Raw genomic sequence first — 18,631 nt, 5'->3', positions numbered from 1 at the left:
CAATAGAACAGATCAATGAAGACAGGAGCTTGTTCTTTGAAAAGATCAACCAAATTGATAAACCCCTATACGGACTCATTAAAAAAAAAAGAGAGAGAACCCAAATAAACAAAATTACTAATGAGGGGGCACCTGGGTGGTTCGTTTGGTTAAGTGTTCATCTTTGGCTCAGTTCATGATCCTGCGATTCGTGAGTTTGAGCCCCACCTCAGGCTCTGTGCTAACAGCTCAGAGCCTGGAGCCTGCTGCAGATTCTGTGCTCTTCCTCACCCTCTGCCCCTCCCCTGCTTGTGCTCTGTCTTTCTGTCTCAAAAATGAATAAACATTAAAAAAAATCACTAATTAAAGAGGATAAATATCAACCATTACCACAGAAATAGAAACAAGTGTAATAGATTATGAAAACCTATATGCCAACAAATTGGACAACCTAGAAGAAATGGATAAATTACTAGACACATATAATCTACCAAAGCTAAAGAAAGAATTGGTCTGTTCAGGCAAATTACCAGGAATGAAATTGAATCAGTAATTAAAAACTCCCAAAAAACAAGAGTCCAGGAACAGATGGCTTCACAGGCAAATTCTACCAAACATTTAAAGAAGAGTTTATACCTATTTTTCTCAAACTATTCCAAAAGATGAAGAGGAAAGGAAACATGAAATTCATTCTACAAGGCCAGTATTATCCTGATTCCAAAACCACATAAAGACACCACAGAAAAAGAGAACTACAGGCCAATATCTGTCATGAATCTTCAACAAAATATTAGCAAGCTGAATCCAGTGATACATTAAAAAAGTCATTCACCACAATCAAGTGGGTTTATTCCCAGGATGTAGGAGTGGTTCAATACTTGTGAAACAATCAACATGATACATCACATCAATAAGAGAAAGGATAATAGGATCATTTCAATAGATGCAGAAAAAGCATTTGACAAAGTACAGCATCCATTCATGATAAAAACCCTCTGCAAAATAGATCTAGAGGGTAACCCCAACATAATAAAGGGCTTATATGAAAAACACACATCCAACATCATATTCAATGGTGAAAAACTGAGAGCTTTTCTCCTAAGGTCAGGAAAAAGACAAGGATATCTGCTCTCACCACTTTTATTCAACATAGTACTGGAAGTCCTAGACACAGCAATTGGACAACATAAAAAATTAAAAGGCAACCACATTGGTAAGGAAGAAGTAAAGCTCTCACTATTTGCAGATGACATGATACTATTTATAGAATACTTTCAAGACTACCAAAAAACTACTACAACTGATAAATGAATTCATGAAGTTGCAGGATACGATATCAATGGAGAGAAATCTGTTGCATTCCTGTACACTAATAGTGAAGCAGCAAAAAGTGAAATTAAGAAAACAATCCTAGAGGTGGCTGGGTGGCTCAGTCAGTTAAGCATCTGACTCTTAATTTCGGCGCAGGTCATGATCTCAAGGTTTTGTGGGTTCAAGCCCCGTGTCGGGCTGTGTGCTGACAGAGTGGAGTTTTCTTGGGATTCTCCCCCTCTCTCTGCCCCTCCTCCCACTTACATTCTTTCTGTCTCTTTCAAAATAAATAAATAAATATTTATTATTGAGAGACAGAGAAAGACAGGGCATGAAAATGGGATGGGCAGAGAGAGGGGGACACACAGAATCTGAAGCAGGGTCCAAGCTCTGAGCTGTCAGTACAGAGCCTGAAGCGGGGCTCAAACTCACAAACCACAAGATCATGACTTGAGCTGAAGTTGGACCTTAACCCACTGAGCCACCCACGCACCCCTCAAAATAAATCAACTTAAAAAAAAAAGAGAGGCACCTGGGTGACTCAGTCGGTTGAGCTTCCGACTTCAGCTCAGGTCATGATCTCACGGTTCGTGGTTCAAGCCCCACACGGGGCTTTGTGCTGACAGCTTGGAGCCTGCTTTGGATTCTGAGTCTCCCTCTCTCTCTGACCTTCCTCCATTCATACTTTGTCTTTTTCTCTTTCAAAAATAAACATTAAAAAAAAGAGAAAACAATCCCATGTATAATTGCGACAAAAACAATAAAATATCTAGGTATAAACTTAACCAAAGAAGTAAAAGACCTGTACTCTAAAAACTATAGAACACTGATGAAAGACATTCAAGATGATGCAGACAAATGGAAAGACATTCCATGCTCATGGGTTGGAGAAACAAAATATTGTTAAAATGTCCATACTACCCAAAGAATCTACAGATTTAATACAATCCCTATCAAAATGCCAAAAGCATTTTTTACAGAACTAGAACAATCCTAAAATCTGTATGGAACCACAAAAGACCTTGAATGGCCAAAGCAATTTTTTTTTAATGTTTATGTACTTTTGAGTGAGTGCAAACAGGGGAGGGGCAGAGACAGGGGGACAGAGGATCCTAAGTGAGCTCTGCACTGACAACAGTGTGCCCCATGTGGGGCTCTAACTCATGAACTGCGGGATCATGACCTGAGCTGAAGGCAGATGCTCAACCAACTGAGATACCCAAATGCCCCAAAAGCAATCATGAAAAATAAAAATAAAACTGGAATTACCGCAATTCCAGACTTCAAGTTATTATTACAATGTTTTAGTAATTAAAACAGTATGGTACTGACATTTAAAACTAGACACATGTATCAATGGAATAGAAGAGTAAACCCAGAAATAACCCCTCAGTTATATGGTCAATTAATCTTCGACAAAGGAAGAAAGAATATACGATGGAAAAAAGACCATCTCTTCAACAAATGGTGTTGAAGAAGCCACATGCAAAACAATGAGACTAGGCCACTCATTTTCACCATACACAAAAACAAACTCAAAATTAGATTAAAGACTTAAACGTGAGACCTAAAGCCATAAAAATCCTGGAAGACAGTACAGCCTGTAATTTCTCTGACATTGGCCATAGCAACATTTTTTCCTGTGACAAGGGAAATAAAAGCAAAAACAAACTGTCAGGGCTACAAAATAAAAAAGTTTCTGCACAGCGAAAGAAACAGTCAACAAAATGAAAAGGCAGCCTACTAAATGGTAGAAGGCATGTGCAAATGACATATTCAATAATGAGTTAGTATCCAAAATATATAAAGAACTTATAGTATAGGAGTGCCTGGCTCAGTTGATTGAGCACCTGACTCTTGATTTTGGCTCAGGTCATGATTCCAGGGTCATGGGATTGAACCTTGTGTCGGGCTCCACGTTGAACACGTAACCTGCCTAAAATTTGATATCTCTCTCTCTCTCTTCCCCCTTCTGCCCTCTCCCCCACTTGATTTCTCTCTAAAAAATAATAATAATAAAAGAAAAAATAATTTATACAACTCAACACCCCCAAAAGAAATAATCCAATTAAAAATGGGCAGAAGACATAAACAGATATTTCTCCAAAGAAGACATACAGATGGCCAATAAACACATGAAAAGATGATCAACATCACTCATCATCAGGGAAATGCAAATCAAAACTACAATGAGATATTACCTCACACCTGCCAGAATGGCTAAAATCAAAAACACTAGAAGCAACAAGTATTGATGAGGATGTGGAGAAAAAGGAACACTTGTGTACCATTGGTGGGAATGCAAACTGGTACAGCCACTGTGGAATCAGTATGGAGTTTCCTGAAAAAATTAAAAACAGAGCTACCCTATAATCCAGTAATCATACTACTGGGTTTTTACCCAAAGCACACAAAAACACTAATCAAAGGGATACATGCATCCCTGTTTACTGTAGGATTATTTACAATAGGCAAATTATGGAAGCCGCTTAAGTGTCCACTGATAGATGAATAAAAAATAAGATGTGGTATATATACACAACGAATACTATTCAGGCATAAAAAAGAATGAAATCTTGCCATTTTCAATGACATGGATGCAGTTAGAGAGTATAATATAAGTCAGTCAGAGAATGACAAATATAATATGATTTCACTCATTTGTGGGATTTAAGAAACAAAACAAATGAGCAAAGGGGAAAAAAAGTGAGAGATAGAAACCAAGAAACAGACTCTTAACTGTAGAGAACAAACTGTTGGTTACCAGAGAGGAGGTGAGTGGGGGGATGAGTGAAATCAGTGAAGGAGATTAAAGAGTACACTTATCAAGATGAAAAAAAGAATAAACAAGAGTATGGCAGTGGGTGCCGGGATGGCAAACTTTACCTGCTGTGCCAACAGAACCCTCAAAGGACCTGGAAGTGACTAAAACTAAAATACTAATAGTTCAAAGGGACTTTTAAAAACTAGAAAACTCTAAATGTAATTCACCGTGAATAAGCAAGTTGAAGCTTTTTTCTTTCTTGTTAAGCAGGGATGGAGAAATGAAAGCCCAGTAGGATCAGTTACAAAATACAATTACATTTTTGCATGATTTATAATGTATACATTCAACCTCATTCCTTATTTTATAAATATACAAGTATATGTATATGTGCATGTATTTCATTATTATATATATGCATCGATGTGACATATATAATATATATAAGGCTAATGAAAATTACTATTATCATATGTAGGCAAGTAGCTAATGTACTCACATTAGCTATATAAATCCTACAGGGAAAAAAATGATGGATTTAGCTAAATAAAAATGAAAGATTTTTTTTTTGAAAACTGAAGGATGCCATAAATCTATGGAGAAAATTTGAAAAAATTAGAATCTGTGGCCTAGTTCTTACCATTTTTAGCAAATTCCTAAAAGAAATAAATGAAATGAAGCAAAAGCAAATCTATTTGTAAACATCAATGGAAAATATAAAATTAATAGACAAATATCAGATTGGGAGAAGATATTTGCAAAAATAAAAACCATAAGAGACTAAATTTCTTCAGTAGAAATGGTATTTGTGCAAATCGATAAGAATAGAACAGGAAACCCTCTAGAATAAACTAAAAAAAACAACAGAAAAGATAAGAGTCCAATAGAAAAGTGGACAGTGACAGAGACTACTACTTCTCTCCAGGTATGTGTTCTCCCATTTTTCTTAGAGTGATAGGTTTTTACTTGGGCAGGTAGCTGTCAGCTAAAGATTACATTTCCCAGGCTCCTGTGCATCTCAGTGTGGCTATGTGACTAAGTGTCCATCAATAAGATAGAAGTAGAAGCAATGTGTACCACTACTGGATCATGACCTTAAAAGGAACGGGCATGTCTACCACCTGTATTCTTCTTCTGTTGTCAGAGAGGAAGGCATGATGGTGGAAGCTGGAGTAGTCACTTTGGACCCAGAGATAGAGGCTCTGTGTTGAGTAAGGTAGACCAGCAAGATAAGAGAAAGCCCCAACTTTGTGGAGCTGCCATAGTAAGCCTGAACTGCCCTTGTTATGTGAAAGGGAAGTAAACCTCCATCATGTATAAAGCCACTGTTATATTTGGGCCTTGTTACAGCCTTTGAAACATGCATCATAACTAATACAGATTTTGGTACCTAGAAGCAAGATATTCAAAACCTGACATATGTTTGAATCATTTAGAGATCAGGTTGTCGTCCAAAAAAAGCAGAGATATAACGTGTTGGAAAGCTGTTGACTCTTGTCAGACCTTGTGACATATTTGGTAAACCTGTCATCTGGAATACTTTGGAAGGCAGACCAGGTGTTTACTGAGCCTGGAAAAAGAAATGTTGGTGTGTACCAGGGACTTCTTGTCAGTTAACCAGTTTGCAGAGAGGAAGGTTTTCTCTTTCTACCTCCTTTCACCTGAATGTAGCCTACAATCTAAATTTACCAATAATCAGTAATGTTAAATCTTCAAGGTTTGAAAAGCCAATTACTGCCATATCTAAACAGCAGGAGGTAAGACTGACCTCGAGGCTTTCTCAAGAGCTTCTCTTGATATCTGTTGAGATCTGTCCCAATGGTAAGTATCAAATTCAGTGTGTTACCTTTGAGCTTATTGTTTCGCATGGCCATTAGATAACTGCCATAAATTGGAGAGAAAAGAGGATGAACACAGATACCATAATAAAAGAGGAGAGTTTTCAAGCTTATTTATGACCAAATCTCTGGTCCAAGATCTCTGGCTGTAGTTACTAACCATGGAATCAAATAGAAATAAGTAATCTGGAAAGCTATTAACTTTCTGAAGAAAATAAATTGCTAAAAAAATCACAACACTGGCCTGTAAGATCTTGTGACTTTTTTACTCCTCAGTGAACTACTGAATCCCCGAAATCTGCACCAATAAATTGAAGAAAGATGTCATTTTCTCCCGTCATTGCCAGAAATATAAAATATGAGTATAAATGTTAAGTGATGGTAGGGAAGTACAAATATAGGAATCCCTCGTGTGCTGCTTCTGAGCATGTGGACCGATGTGGACATTCTGGAAAGTAATCTTATAATATTTGGTCAAATGAACTAGAAACAAACATATAACTTATAAGCCATAAGTCATCCTTCCTATGTGTTTATTCCAGAGAAACCCTCACATTGTTTCTTAAAAGGACAGGTATGAGGGTATTTTTTTTTTCGTTGTTTGTAGTAGCAAGATGGTGCAGGAAACTTAGGTATTCATCATTGGAGAAAAGGACAATGCAAGTAAAATCTGGTGCTATGCAGTGGTTAGATATGATGAATCAGATGTATAATAGCAATATAGATAAATGTTAAAAACAGTGCTGACTGAAAAATCTGACACGGGTTGAGGTATATATTATACCAATGTAATACTGGTAAGTAAAGATTGGTACATAGATACAGTGGAATAATATGGAGTTGTGAAAAAGAGAAAGTTCTGGGGCACCTGGTCGCTCAGTTGGTTAGGCATCTGACTTCGGCTCACGTCATGATCTTGTGGTTCATAAGTTCCAGTCGCACATCAGGCTCTGTGCTTTGGATCCTCTGTCTCCCTCTCTCTCTGCCCCTCCCCCCCCCCACTCTCTCTGTCTCAAAAATAAATAAACATTTTAAAAACAGAGAGAAACTTGTTTATGTACTAGTGGAAAGATCTTCAAAAAACATTAAATAAAGGGCTCAGTCAGTTACTCATTCTCTCTCTCTGAAAATAAATAGAGGTGCCTGGGTGGCTCAGTCAGTTAAGCATCTGACTTCAGCTCAGGTCATGATCTCACACGGTTCATGGGTTTGAGCACCACGTTGGGCTCTGTGCTGACAGCTCAGAGTCTGGACCCTGCTTCAGATTCTGTGTCTCCCTCTCTCTCTGCCCCTCCCCCGCTCATGCTCTGTCTCAAAAATAAATAAACATTAAAAAACATTAAAATAAATAAACTAAAAAAATCAAGTAAAAAAGCAAAGTACTAAGCAGCATGTCTGGTAAGTTACTTTTTTGTACAAAAGAGGGGATAAAAATATCTATGTTTATATTTGCTTTACTCGAATAAGAAACACTGGAAGAATAAACAAGAAAGCAATAAATGTGGTTTACCTATAGCGGGTGGTTGGGAAGTGGGAACAGGGTAGACGGGAGACAGGGATGTGAGGGAGACTTTTCACAGTTCCCCTTAAAAAAATACACACACACACACATACACACACACACATAAATGTGTGTATGTTTACATATATATATATATATATATATATATATATATATATATGCCTTTTGATTTTTTTAACTCAGAAAAGCTTTATAATTTATTTTATTTTGTTTTCTGGCTCTTCCTGTGCCCTCAACACTTTCACAACGACTTTCAGCTCCTCAATAAAGAAAGCGCGCTTGATCCTGTCAAGCACACATTTGGCAACGTGGAACCACCATGGGCCCTGCTGACATGTCTTTTCGTTTTAGAGAACCTCATAAGAACTTTAGGTCTTGTCTCACAGCACAAGCTCCTTAAAGATGGACCGAGCACACTCCACAGGCAAATTTTGGTGATTTACTAACTTTCTTAGTATAAAGGTAAACAATTCCATTACCAGGGTTTTAGAACAGCCTAGTTTTGCTAGAGGCATATGACAGTGTGTCAAATGCCAGACCATCCTGAATGCCCCTAGACACCATCCCCGGAGGACCAAAAGATATTTTAAACTATGAGAATGTATGGTATGTATTTAAAAAATTGTATAAGAATACATGCACATAAACACTACATGTATTATAAAGGCATACACAAATATATATATTGCAAGGACACACAAATAAAAAGATCCAGAATAAACACTGATGGATTGTCCAAAGCATAAGAGGAGTATGGGAGTGGGGAATTCCAATCAAAAAGGAATAAACGAATAAAAATAAGAAAGGATCCTAGACCAAACCAGTGATGAACGTGGGCCACAAATTGGAGTTACAAAAGAAAAGAAACTGAATCCTAAAGAGATATCTCAATTTCTTCAGTACTTTTTGAGAGGAAAAATAGTTTCTGACAGTTTGCTGCTTTTTCATTTCCCAGAATATGAGGGAAAGTTTGAACAATGGCATAACTGGTCATACTTATATGGAAGGAGGTAAAATGACTTTTGAGTTTTTCACTCAACTTGTTCAACATCACAAAGAGAACAGGGCATTTTATTCCCTTAGTTGAATAAAGAATTAAAGGGAAGCATAAGTTAATAGAAGACGGGAAAGTACTAACTCATACATTATGAAAAGAATTATGGAATTGTGCTGGAGCTAGATACAAAAATGGCATTGAGGTAACAGAACACCAACCTGTCCTTTATCCATGTCACTATTTGCATTCTCTGAGTCCATTGTCTCTGTTCTTTTCCTTTTTCCTTTTCTAAGAGCTTGGGTATTGGTAAGGTCATCTGTTTGCAAGATCTTCTGCATTTTCTCAAGTAGTTATCAAATATTTTCTGAAATTGTAGGAAGAGGGAGTGCCCATGTAGATGACGCTATTCTGGACGTAGCCCCAACATCAGTGTTTTTCCTTAAAAACAAAAACAAAAAGGGATACATAATATATTTAGCAACTATATGTTTCATAATGGCACTAGCCACTCAAGTAGTACTTTTACTAAATGCTTCTTATCTTTCTCCCACTGACAAATTTTTTTAAAAAAATTTTTTTAACGTTTATTTATTTTTGGGACAGAGAGAGACAGAGCATGAACGGGGGAGGGGCAGAGAGAGAGGGAGACACAGAACTGGAAGCAGGCTCCAGGCTCTGAGCCATCAGCCCAGAGCCTGACGCGGGGCTCGAACTCACGGACCGCGAGATCGTGACCTGAGCTGAAGTCGGATGCTTAACCGACTGAGCCACCCAGGCGCCCCATCTCCCACTGACCAATTTATTACACATTTTCATTTGATTCAAAAGTCTTCCAATTTCATCATCACGAGGCTGTCATGTTTCCGTGATGTGACTGATATGCAGTGAGTTGTCACTTATAAAATGAAATAGTGTAAGAAAAATTTCCATTTTTCCAAGTTTTTTCTTGTCAGTCAGTTATGAAGAGTCTAAAAACCAACGTAGAAACATTATAAATTTATGCAAACAGTATTTCAAGGACGAAGTTGTAAAAGGCATTAATAATAGCAGATTTCATCAAGATCAAAATATTCCAAAGGAAATCCATAAGAATTGCTTAAAGGTTTTTTCTTTTCCTGAAAACCTAGAGTTTTGAGGTGGAAGATTTTCCTTGGTGTAACTTTAAGAATTGTACCATAAAGAATGGAAGAAAAATATATCTCAAAGGCAAAAATACATTTCAAAAAAAATTTTGAGGGATAATCATTTTTTAAAACCTGATAAAGCAGATGATAATTCTTAGGTAGAACAGGGTTGAAATGTTCAAATTTAATTTTTTCTATACACAGATGATATGGTACATTTGGTCTTAGCATCCTTATTACTTGCATATATTGGTTTATTTCTATGAAAAGATATTAAATTATAAATAATAAAACTTTAACTACAGAAGGAAGTGAGCTCAAAGGGACTTCAAGAAATATGTACACTGTTGAGCAGAAGGTAATATATGCTCCTTACCAAATCACACTAAATAATCCTTTTATAATAAATATGGTACTTGTACCTACTTTAAGAGAAATTCATCATTCTCTACTCCAAGTGTGAAATAATATGTGGGATGGTCTTGCCAAAATTGCTTATTGTGACTCTGAAAACTTACTTTGTGTTTTCAGATATATGAAGAATACTTAAGCTCACACATGGGACTGGGCTATCATATCTGAGCCACAAATAGCAGAGATCTTATCTAGCATCAAGCTTTATTAACAATTTCAATTATACAAGCAATCAAGAGGCACAGGTCAAGTAGGGTGCACTCTAGGTCATTTTGTTGGCTTTGTAGGTCCTCTCTTTTCAGATCACATAGGTACTCTGTGGTCTAGAATAAGTGAGGCCTCTACATGAGGTTTGAGGGTCATCTCACACAGTGAGGAGTGTTTAGGTTGTGACACATCACCATTTTATAACCTCAGAGTTCTATACCTTGTGTGACCTTTTCCAGGAAGTTATAAAGCCATAGATTCTAGGTATGTTTGCCATAGGCAATCCTAAATCAAGGATATACAATTAAGAGCATTCCATAGATAAAAATTCCACTGCTAGCAAATATCATTAAACCATTTACCAGGAGCAAGTTTGACAAATATTTTCTGTTAAAGGGGGCACATAGTTTAGGTTTTGCAGGTCAAGAGGCAAAATCGAGGATATTATGTAGTTCTTATATAGCAAAAGAAAAATAAATTTTCACAAAATTTTTATTCACAAAATTGAAAATATACTAATGATAATCGAATACAACTTTTTGTATGACAATTCTAATGAGAATAGAATTTTTAAAACTAAGATCTTGTTTAATTGGGGTTCAAAGTTTTCCTTACCATCAAAATCATTTGCAGGTGTTCATTGTTAATGCTGACCTGCAATGAGATTTTATAAATTCTAGATCTGAAAATGTCTTTTACACCAATAGTTGCTGTCATATACTGATATTAATCCATGAGTTTGTAATTTTCTTAATTGAGATAAAATTCACTATTTTAATCATTTCAATTGTATGTTCACTGGTTTTTTAGTATATTCACAATATTACACAATTATGCTAGGGAAAGATAGGATTCGGTAGGCAGAGAGGGAAAGGTTACAACCTGAGGTCCCTGAGTGGGGAAAAACACATTTTAAAACATTTCTTCTGGGAATGTCTGACCTCAAGCAAATTCCCTCAGCTGTAAGGTTCCTCTTAAGAATGTAACAGATACCACCGACTCCCCCTTCAGGTTCCCCTAAGGAATTTGACAATGACAATACCTAACTAAAGGGCTCCTGGGTGGCTCAGTCAGTTAAGCATCCAACTCTTGATTTCGGCTCAAGTCATGATCTCACAGTTCAATGGGTTTGAGCCCTGTATTAGGCTCTGTTCTGACAGTATGGAGCCTCCTTGGCATTCTCTCTCCATCTCTCTGCTTGGGATGCTCTCTCTCTTCTCTTTCTGCCCCTCACCTGCTCGCTTGTGCACTCCTCTCTCTCAAAAATAAATAAACAAAATACCTAATACAAAATGCCTAACTAAAATAAACCATAAAACTTATGTTATATGAAGAATGGTATAACCATAATCTGACTCCTCACACAATGATGTCGAGCCAATCAGGAATGAATAACCCACCACCTAGTTATCATGCCATTAAGGGTAGAACCTGAAAAGGAACAAGGGAGAAAGGAAAAGGGAGGTGACCAAAACCTTATAAAACAAGGGACCTATAGTAGGCAAGGGACTACAGTGGGAGGGTATTCACTTTCAAATGTCCTCTCTCTGCAAAGAGAGCTTTCATAATATTCTTATTTATACTTATATAGGTAAGATATTCTTAGGATGTTCTTAATGTTATACTCTAATAAACTTTTGCCTGCTGTTCATTTTATTTTGTGTCTACTTCTTCATTCTTCGAAGCAGCAAGAAAACAAATCCTGGGTATTGAGTTAAAAAAAATCATGTAACACAATCATCCCCAAGATAGTTCATACCTCCCAATATAAGCAAATAATTTTAATTGAGGATATTCATCTCCTAGTAGACTTAAAAAAAATTTTTTTTAATGTTTATTTATTTCTGAGACAGAGAGAGACAGAGCGTGAGTGGGGGAGGGGCAGAGAGAGAGGGAGACACGGAATCTGAAGCAGGCTCCAGGCTCCCAGCTGTCCGCACAGCGCCCGACGCAGGGCTTGAACTCATGAACTGTGAGATCATGACCTGAGCCAAAGTTGGTCACTCAACCGACTGAGCCACCCAGGTGCCCCTCCTAGTAGACTTTTATAGAATTCTACTAAATTCTTTTGATATTTGCCTTTAGTGTGCGACTCCATTGCAACAATTAATTACTTCCAATTAAAGGTTAGGTGGAAGCTCCTCACTGCACAGTTAAATGTATTTTGAAATAGGTTTTTGCATTTCTTTGCATTTTCTTTGCATTCATTGAAGTCTGAGATACAATACCGGAACTGTAATTTGAACTGGAAAATTACATCTGGTGTAAATCTGAATGGGGATGAACATCTCAATTCTTGTTTTAACTTATGGCAGCAGGGGAAGTGTATAAAGTAGCTGGAGACGTTACTTATGAGTGACATATTTGTTGTTATTGAAATGAATTTACCTGAGTGTAAGTTTTGCATATAAGTACATGTTTTGTCTTACAATTTTGTCTTGTAGTTTATTAACAAATTCATTAAGAAACATCAAGTCTGCAGCAAAATCTAATTTCCATTAGCCATTCAGGATTCCAAAAGCCATTCAGCCTTCCATAGGAGTGGTTGAGGGCAGTTCTCATTCACAAAAAATTTCAGTCTTGGCCCTGAATTCAAACATTTGCAGTGAAACTTCACCATTGCTAAGGTTACTGAAATGCTGTACAGCAGGGCAAGTTAGAATATTCAACTTCTACTTCTGAAAAAACTCATGGAACTGATGATGGCCAAGTCCACAAGAATGAAATTCACCATTGACACTATTGGTTCAATAATGATAATGATATTTTCAGAAATTGCAAAATGATCTTAAAATTATAAGAAAATGCAAGAGATTGGGAATGGCAAAACAATCTTGAAAAAGAAGAAACTTGGAATATGCTCACTTTCCAATTATAAATCTTACTACAAAGCTACAGTAATCAAGACAGTGTGGTACTGGGGCACCTGAGTGGCTCAGTCGGTTGAGCATCCATCTGACTCGTGGTTTCAGCTCAGGTCATAATCTCACAGTTTCATGGGTTTGAGCATTGGGTCAGGCTCCACGCAGACAGTGTGGAGCCTGCTTGGGATTCTCTGTCTCCCTCTCTCTCTGCCCCTCCCCTATTCATGCCGTCTCTTTCTTAAAGTAAATAAATAAACTTAAAAAAAAAGTGTGGTACTGGCATAAGGATGGACATATACATCATTAGAGTAGAATTGAGAATCCTGAAATAAACCTTTTACATCTATGGTCAATTGATTTTTGACAAGGAGGCAAATACAATTAAATGTGGAAAGAAGAGTCTTTGCAACAAAAGGTACTGGAACAACTAAAAATTCATATGCAAAAGAGCACATCTTACCTCACACAATACACACAAATTAATTCAAAATTTACATTTAGATCATAGACCTAAAAGTAAGAACTAAAACTATAAACTCTTAGTAGCAAACCCAGGAGTAAATTTTGTGATCTTGGGTTAACCAATGATTTTATAAATATGACAACAAAGCCATTATCTTCACCATCTTGATGAGACCATCATGAAAGTAAAAAAGGCAACCCATGCAATGGAAGAAAATATTTGAAAATAGATCTCATAAGGGGCTTGTATACAGGATACATAAATAACTCTTACAATGCATTTATAAAGAGACAACCCAGTTTTTTAAATGGGCAAAGGATTTAAACAGGCATCACTTCAAGGAATATATACAAATAGCCAATAATCACACAAAAAAGATGCCCAATGTCATTAATCATTACAGAAATGCTCATAAAAACTATGATGAGATGTCCCTTCATACCCACTAAGATGGCTATAATAAAGACAGCAAATAATAAGTGTTGGAAATTGGAACCCTTATACACTGCTCGTGGGATTGCAAAATGGTGCAGGCATTTTGGAAAAGTCTGGCAATTCCCCCCAAATTTAAACATTGAGTCATCCTGTAACACATCAATTCTACTAAGTATATACCCAAGAGAAATAAAAAACATATATCCACACAAAAACTTGTATCCAAATGTGCATAGCTATATTATTCATAATACCTAAAAAGTTAAAAACAAAAAACGAATGTCTATCAACTTATGAAGAAATAGATAAAATGTAGCATATCCCTATAGTGAAATATTATTAGGCAATAAGAAATAAAGTTCTGATGCTACAACATGTATGACCCTTGGAAACATGCAAAGTAGAAGACACCAGTCACAAAAGATCACACATTATGTGATTCCATTTATATTAAATCTCAAGAATAGTCAAATTTATAGGGACAGAAAATAGATTAATGGGTTCTTAGGGATAAGAGATCGTGGCAAGGAAGGAGATATGATTGCTAATACATATAAGAATACCCTTTCATGTAGAGAGAACAAAAATGTTTCTTAAAAATTGGATTGTGGTGATGGTTGTGCAGCTCTGTGAATATACAAATAATATTGAATTGTAAACTTCAATTGGGTAAATTGTAAGGTATGTAAATAATATTTTAATAAAGCTATCTTAAAAAGCATGGAATACGTTCAAAATATTTTCTGTGAAGTACCTGCTGATAAATTATAAAATGAATGACAGTAGCTTTAAACACCTTATATTTTCACAAGTTTTGTAAATTTTTCCAGTGAAACCTTTTTCTGCTGCACACACATTTCTACCACCATCAATTGTAACACATCTTAGTAGATTCCACTTCAGGTTGTACTGAATCATTGTTTTCCCAGCCTCTTTCAAAATATTCTCTCCTGTGGTTGTTTCACAAAGACTATAGAGGCTAATTTGTCAGTCACTCTAAATTCAGCAATTCCTCCCAAATAAACAAGAACAACTGAGCAATATCAGTAGCATCTGTTGAAATCATCAAGTGCCAAGAAAAAGTCATTTGCCTTGTTTTTATTTTTATTTTTTTAAATTAAAACAATTCTTTTTTTTTGAGAGAGAGAGAGAGAGAGAGAGAGAGAGAATGAGTGGGGGAGGGGCAGAGAGAGAGGGAGATACAGAATCCGAACCAGGCTCCAAGCTGTCAACACAGAGCCTGACGCTGGGCTTGAACTCCCGGACTGTGAGATCATGACCTGAGCTGAAGTTGGACACCCAACCAACTGAGCCATCCAGGCGCCCCTTATTTGCCTTGTTTTTAAATTGATTATTATGTTGTCCCCAATGTCCTCAGTTCTTTGAACAACTGTTTTTTGCTGAAAGTCTAATGGTCTTAAGTAAGTTTATTTTCTGGGCACATGTCTTCAGCTACTGGCATGATCTGTAAATGGTTTTCCTTGCTTGGCTAACAAATGAACCACTCAGAAACTTATTTTGGTTGCATTTTCACTTCATTTTGTTTCATTTGATTGTTTAGTAAGCTCTATGCCAAATGTGGGGCTTAAACTCATGACCCCAAGACCAAGAGCTGCATGTTCTATTGACTGAACCAGACAGCAACCCGCCATTTCTTACTTTTGTGAAGAAATTCTACTGGGATGAGATATTTCATTTTACATTTTCTAATTTTTCTGACTGTTGCTGTCTTGTGAATTGTGAATATTGGGATGAGTGCTTAGTTTGGTAACGTTGACATATGTCATGTTCTTTTAGCACACCTATGGTGTCACTGTATCATAAATGCAATGCTTTGCCCAATTTGATGACAAAATAATCCACACCCCACTCTGCTTTAAAAGCATGAAACACCTGGGGGGGGGTGCTGGGTGCCTCAGTCGGTTAAGTGTCTGATTTGGGCTCAGGTCATGTTCTCATGGTTCCTAAGTTCAAGCCCCTCCTCTGGCTCACTGCTGTCAGATCCTCTGTCTCCCTTTCTCTTTGCCCCTCCCCCACTCATTCTCCCCCCACCCCCTCAAAAATAAATAAGCATTTAAAAAAAAGCATGTAATACTTGGGGCGCCTGGGTAGCTCAGTTAAGCATCAGATTCTTGATTTCTGCTCAGGTCATGATCTCACAGTGGTTAGATTAAGCGCTGCTTAGGGCTCTGCACTGAGTGTGGAGCTTGCTTAAGCTTCTCTCTCTTCTTCTCCCTCTGTCCTTCCACCACTTGTTCTCTCTCTCTCTCTCTCTCTCCCTCTCTGTCTCTCAAAAAGAAAAAAACCTGAAATGCAGTTTTCTCTCTTTTTCTTTTTTTACATGATTGTCATGCACTGGTAATAAAAAATAAATAAAATAAAATGCCTTGGTATGACAATATGCATGACACTAAAACACTGTGAAGTTATTGTAACTGCATTACTGTGATTTGTGGGTTACTGAGCAGCAGTACAAAGTGATGAGATTGCCTCGTATAGTTTCTGTCACAACAACTCAACTCTGTCCTCATAGCATGAAAGCAGCCATAATAATACGTAAACATGTAAGTGTGGATATGTTCCAATAAAACTGTTTATGAACACTGAAACTTTAATTTTACATGATTTCACATATTATGACATGTTATGCTTATCTTGATTTTTTTCAACGATGTAAAAATGTAAAAAGCATTCTTAGCTTACAGGCTGTACAAAAATAGGTGGCGAGCAGATGAGCATTAGTTTGCTGAACGCCATAGGGGCTCAGTTACAGTATTTAAATGCAGTTTAAACCGTGTCACCTGCTTTCTTTTCTTCCATCTTCACTTCTTTTCCTGTAGAACAAGCCAGCTGCTTTAACTTTTCTCTCCTCAGTGCCTTACTTCACTGTACATTATTACTAATAAATTAAGATCAGTACTTGAGAGACATAATACGTACATAGAAGATCCTACGGCAAATCGTTATTATTTGATAAAACTGAATTTTGCCAGATATAACTGATACAGACGTGTTAAGTATCATTTAGTGATGGTAACGGATGTCAGACTCCGAGGTCACTGGGGTTGAGGATAACTCCAGGGTAGAGGGAGGGGGAATGGGGAGTTACTGTTTAATGGGTATGGACTTTCAGTTTTGCAAGATGAAGAGTTCTGGAGATGGATGGTGGTGATGATCACACGACAATGTGAATGTACTTAATGCCTCTGAATTATACACCTTAAAATGGTTAAGATGGTAAAGTTTATGTTATGTGTTGTAAACACAATAAGAAAATTGGAGAAAATTAGTTTACAAAAACGTTGCTTTTGTAATTACCTGAAATAAAATTTTCTCCTGCTAATATGATTTTTTATATATAATTTATTGTCAAATTGGTTTCCATGCAACACCCAGCACTCATCCTAACAGGTGCCTTCCTCAATGCCCATCACCCATTTTCCCCTCTCCCCCACCCCCCATCAACCCTCAGTTTGTTCTCAGTTTTTAAGAGTCTCTTATAGTTTGCCTCCTTCCCTCTCTGTAACTTTTGTCCCCCCTTCCCCTCCCCGCTGGTCTTCTGTTAAGTTTCTCAGGATCCACATAAGAGTGAAAACATATGGTATTTGTCTTTCTCTGTATGACTTATTTCACTTAGCATAATACTCTCCAGTTCCATCCACATTGCTACAAATGGCCAGATTTCATTCGTTCTCATTGCCAAGTAGTATTCCATTGTATATATAAACCACATCTTTTTATCCGTTTGTCAGTTGATTGACATTTAGGCTCTTTCCATAATTTGGCTATTGTTGAGAGTGCTGCTATAAACATTGGGGTACAAGTACCCCTATGCCTCAGCACTCCCGTATCCCTTGGGTAAATTCCTAGCAGTGCTATTGCTGGTCATAGGGTAGATCTATTTTTAATTTTTTGAGGAACCTCCACACTGTTTTCCAGGGTGGCTGCAGCAGTTTGCATTCCCACCAACAGTGCAAGAGGTTTCCCGTTTCTCAACATCCTCTCCAGCATCTATAGTTTCCTGATTTGTTCATTTTAGCCACTCTGGTGTGAAGTGATATCTCAGTGTGGTTTTGATTTGTATTTCCCTGATGAGGAGCGACATTGAGCATCTTTTCATGTGCCTGTTGGCCACCTAGATGTCTTCTTTAGAAAAGTGTTTATTTATGTTTTCTGCCCATTTCTTCACTGCATTATCTGTTTTTCAGGTGTGGAGTTTGGTGAGTTCTTTATAGATTTTAGATACTAGCCCTTTTTCCGATATGCCATTTGCAAATATCTTTTCCCATTCCATCAGTTGCCTTTTAGTTTTGTTGATTGTTTCCTTTGCAGCACAGAAGCTTTTTATCTTGATGACGTCCCAATAGTTCATTTTTGCTTTTAATTCCCTTGCCTTTGGAGATGTGTCAAGTAAGAAATTGTTGCTGCTGAGGTCAGAGAGGTTTTCTCCTGCTTTCTCCTTTAGGGTTTTGATGGTTTCCTGTCTCACATTCAGGTCCTTCATCCATTTTGAGTTTATTTTTGTGAATGGTGTAAGAAAGTGGTCTAGTTTCATTCTTCTGCATGTTGCTGTCCAGTTCTCCCAGCACCATTTGTTAAAGAGACTGTCTTTTTTCCATTGGATATTCTTTCCTGCTTTGTCAAAGATTAGTTGGCCATACATTTGTGAACCAATTCTGGAGTCTCTGTTCTATTCCATTGGTCTATGTGTCT

General features: G+C 37.1%; 1 protein-coding gene across 2 annotated transcripts in view; it reads right to left on the bottom strand.

Annotated features, from left to right (window-relative positions):
- Nucleotides 1–18,631, bottom strand: part of BEND6 (BEN domain containing 6) — a 63,528-nt gene that overhangs the window by 29,958 nt on the left and 14,939 nt on the right. For both annotated transcript variants that reach the window (XM_042939091.1, XM_042939092.1), the window contains exon 2: nucleotides 8,630–8,849. In XM_042939091.1, coding sequence (XP_042795025.1) covers nucleotides 8,630–8,749 — 120 coding nt within the window. In that variant the 5' untranslated portion in view covers nucleotides 8,750–8,849. The remainder of the gene's footprint in view (nucleotides 1–8,629; nucleotides 8,850–18,631) is intronic.

Source organism: Panthera leo, chromosome B2 (assembly GCF_018350215.1).
Source record: "Panthera leo isolate Ple1 chromosome B2, P.leo_Ple1_pat1.1, whole genome shotgun sequence".
In the NCBI taxonomy this organism is placed as follows: Eukaryota; Metazoa; Chordata; class Mammalia; order Carnivora; family Felidae; genus Panthera; species Panthera leo.
The sequence above is the reverse complement of the archived record's forward strand: the minus strand, read 5'-3'. Positions and strand labels throughout refer to the sequence as shown.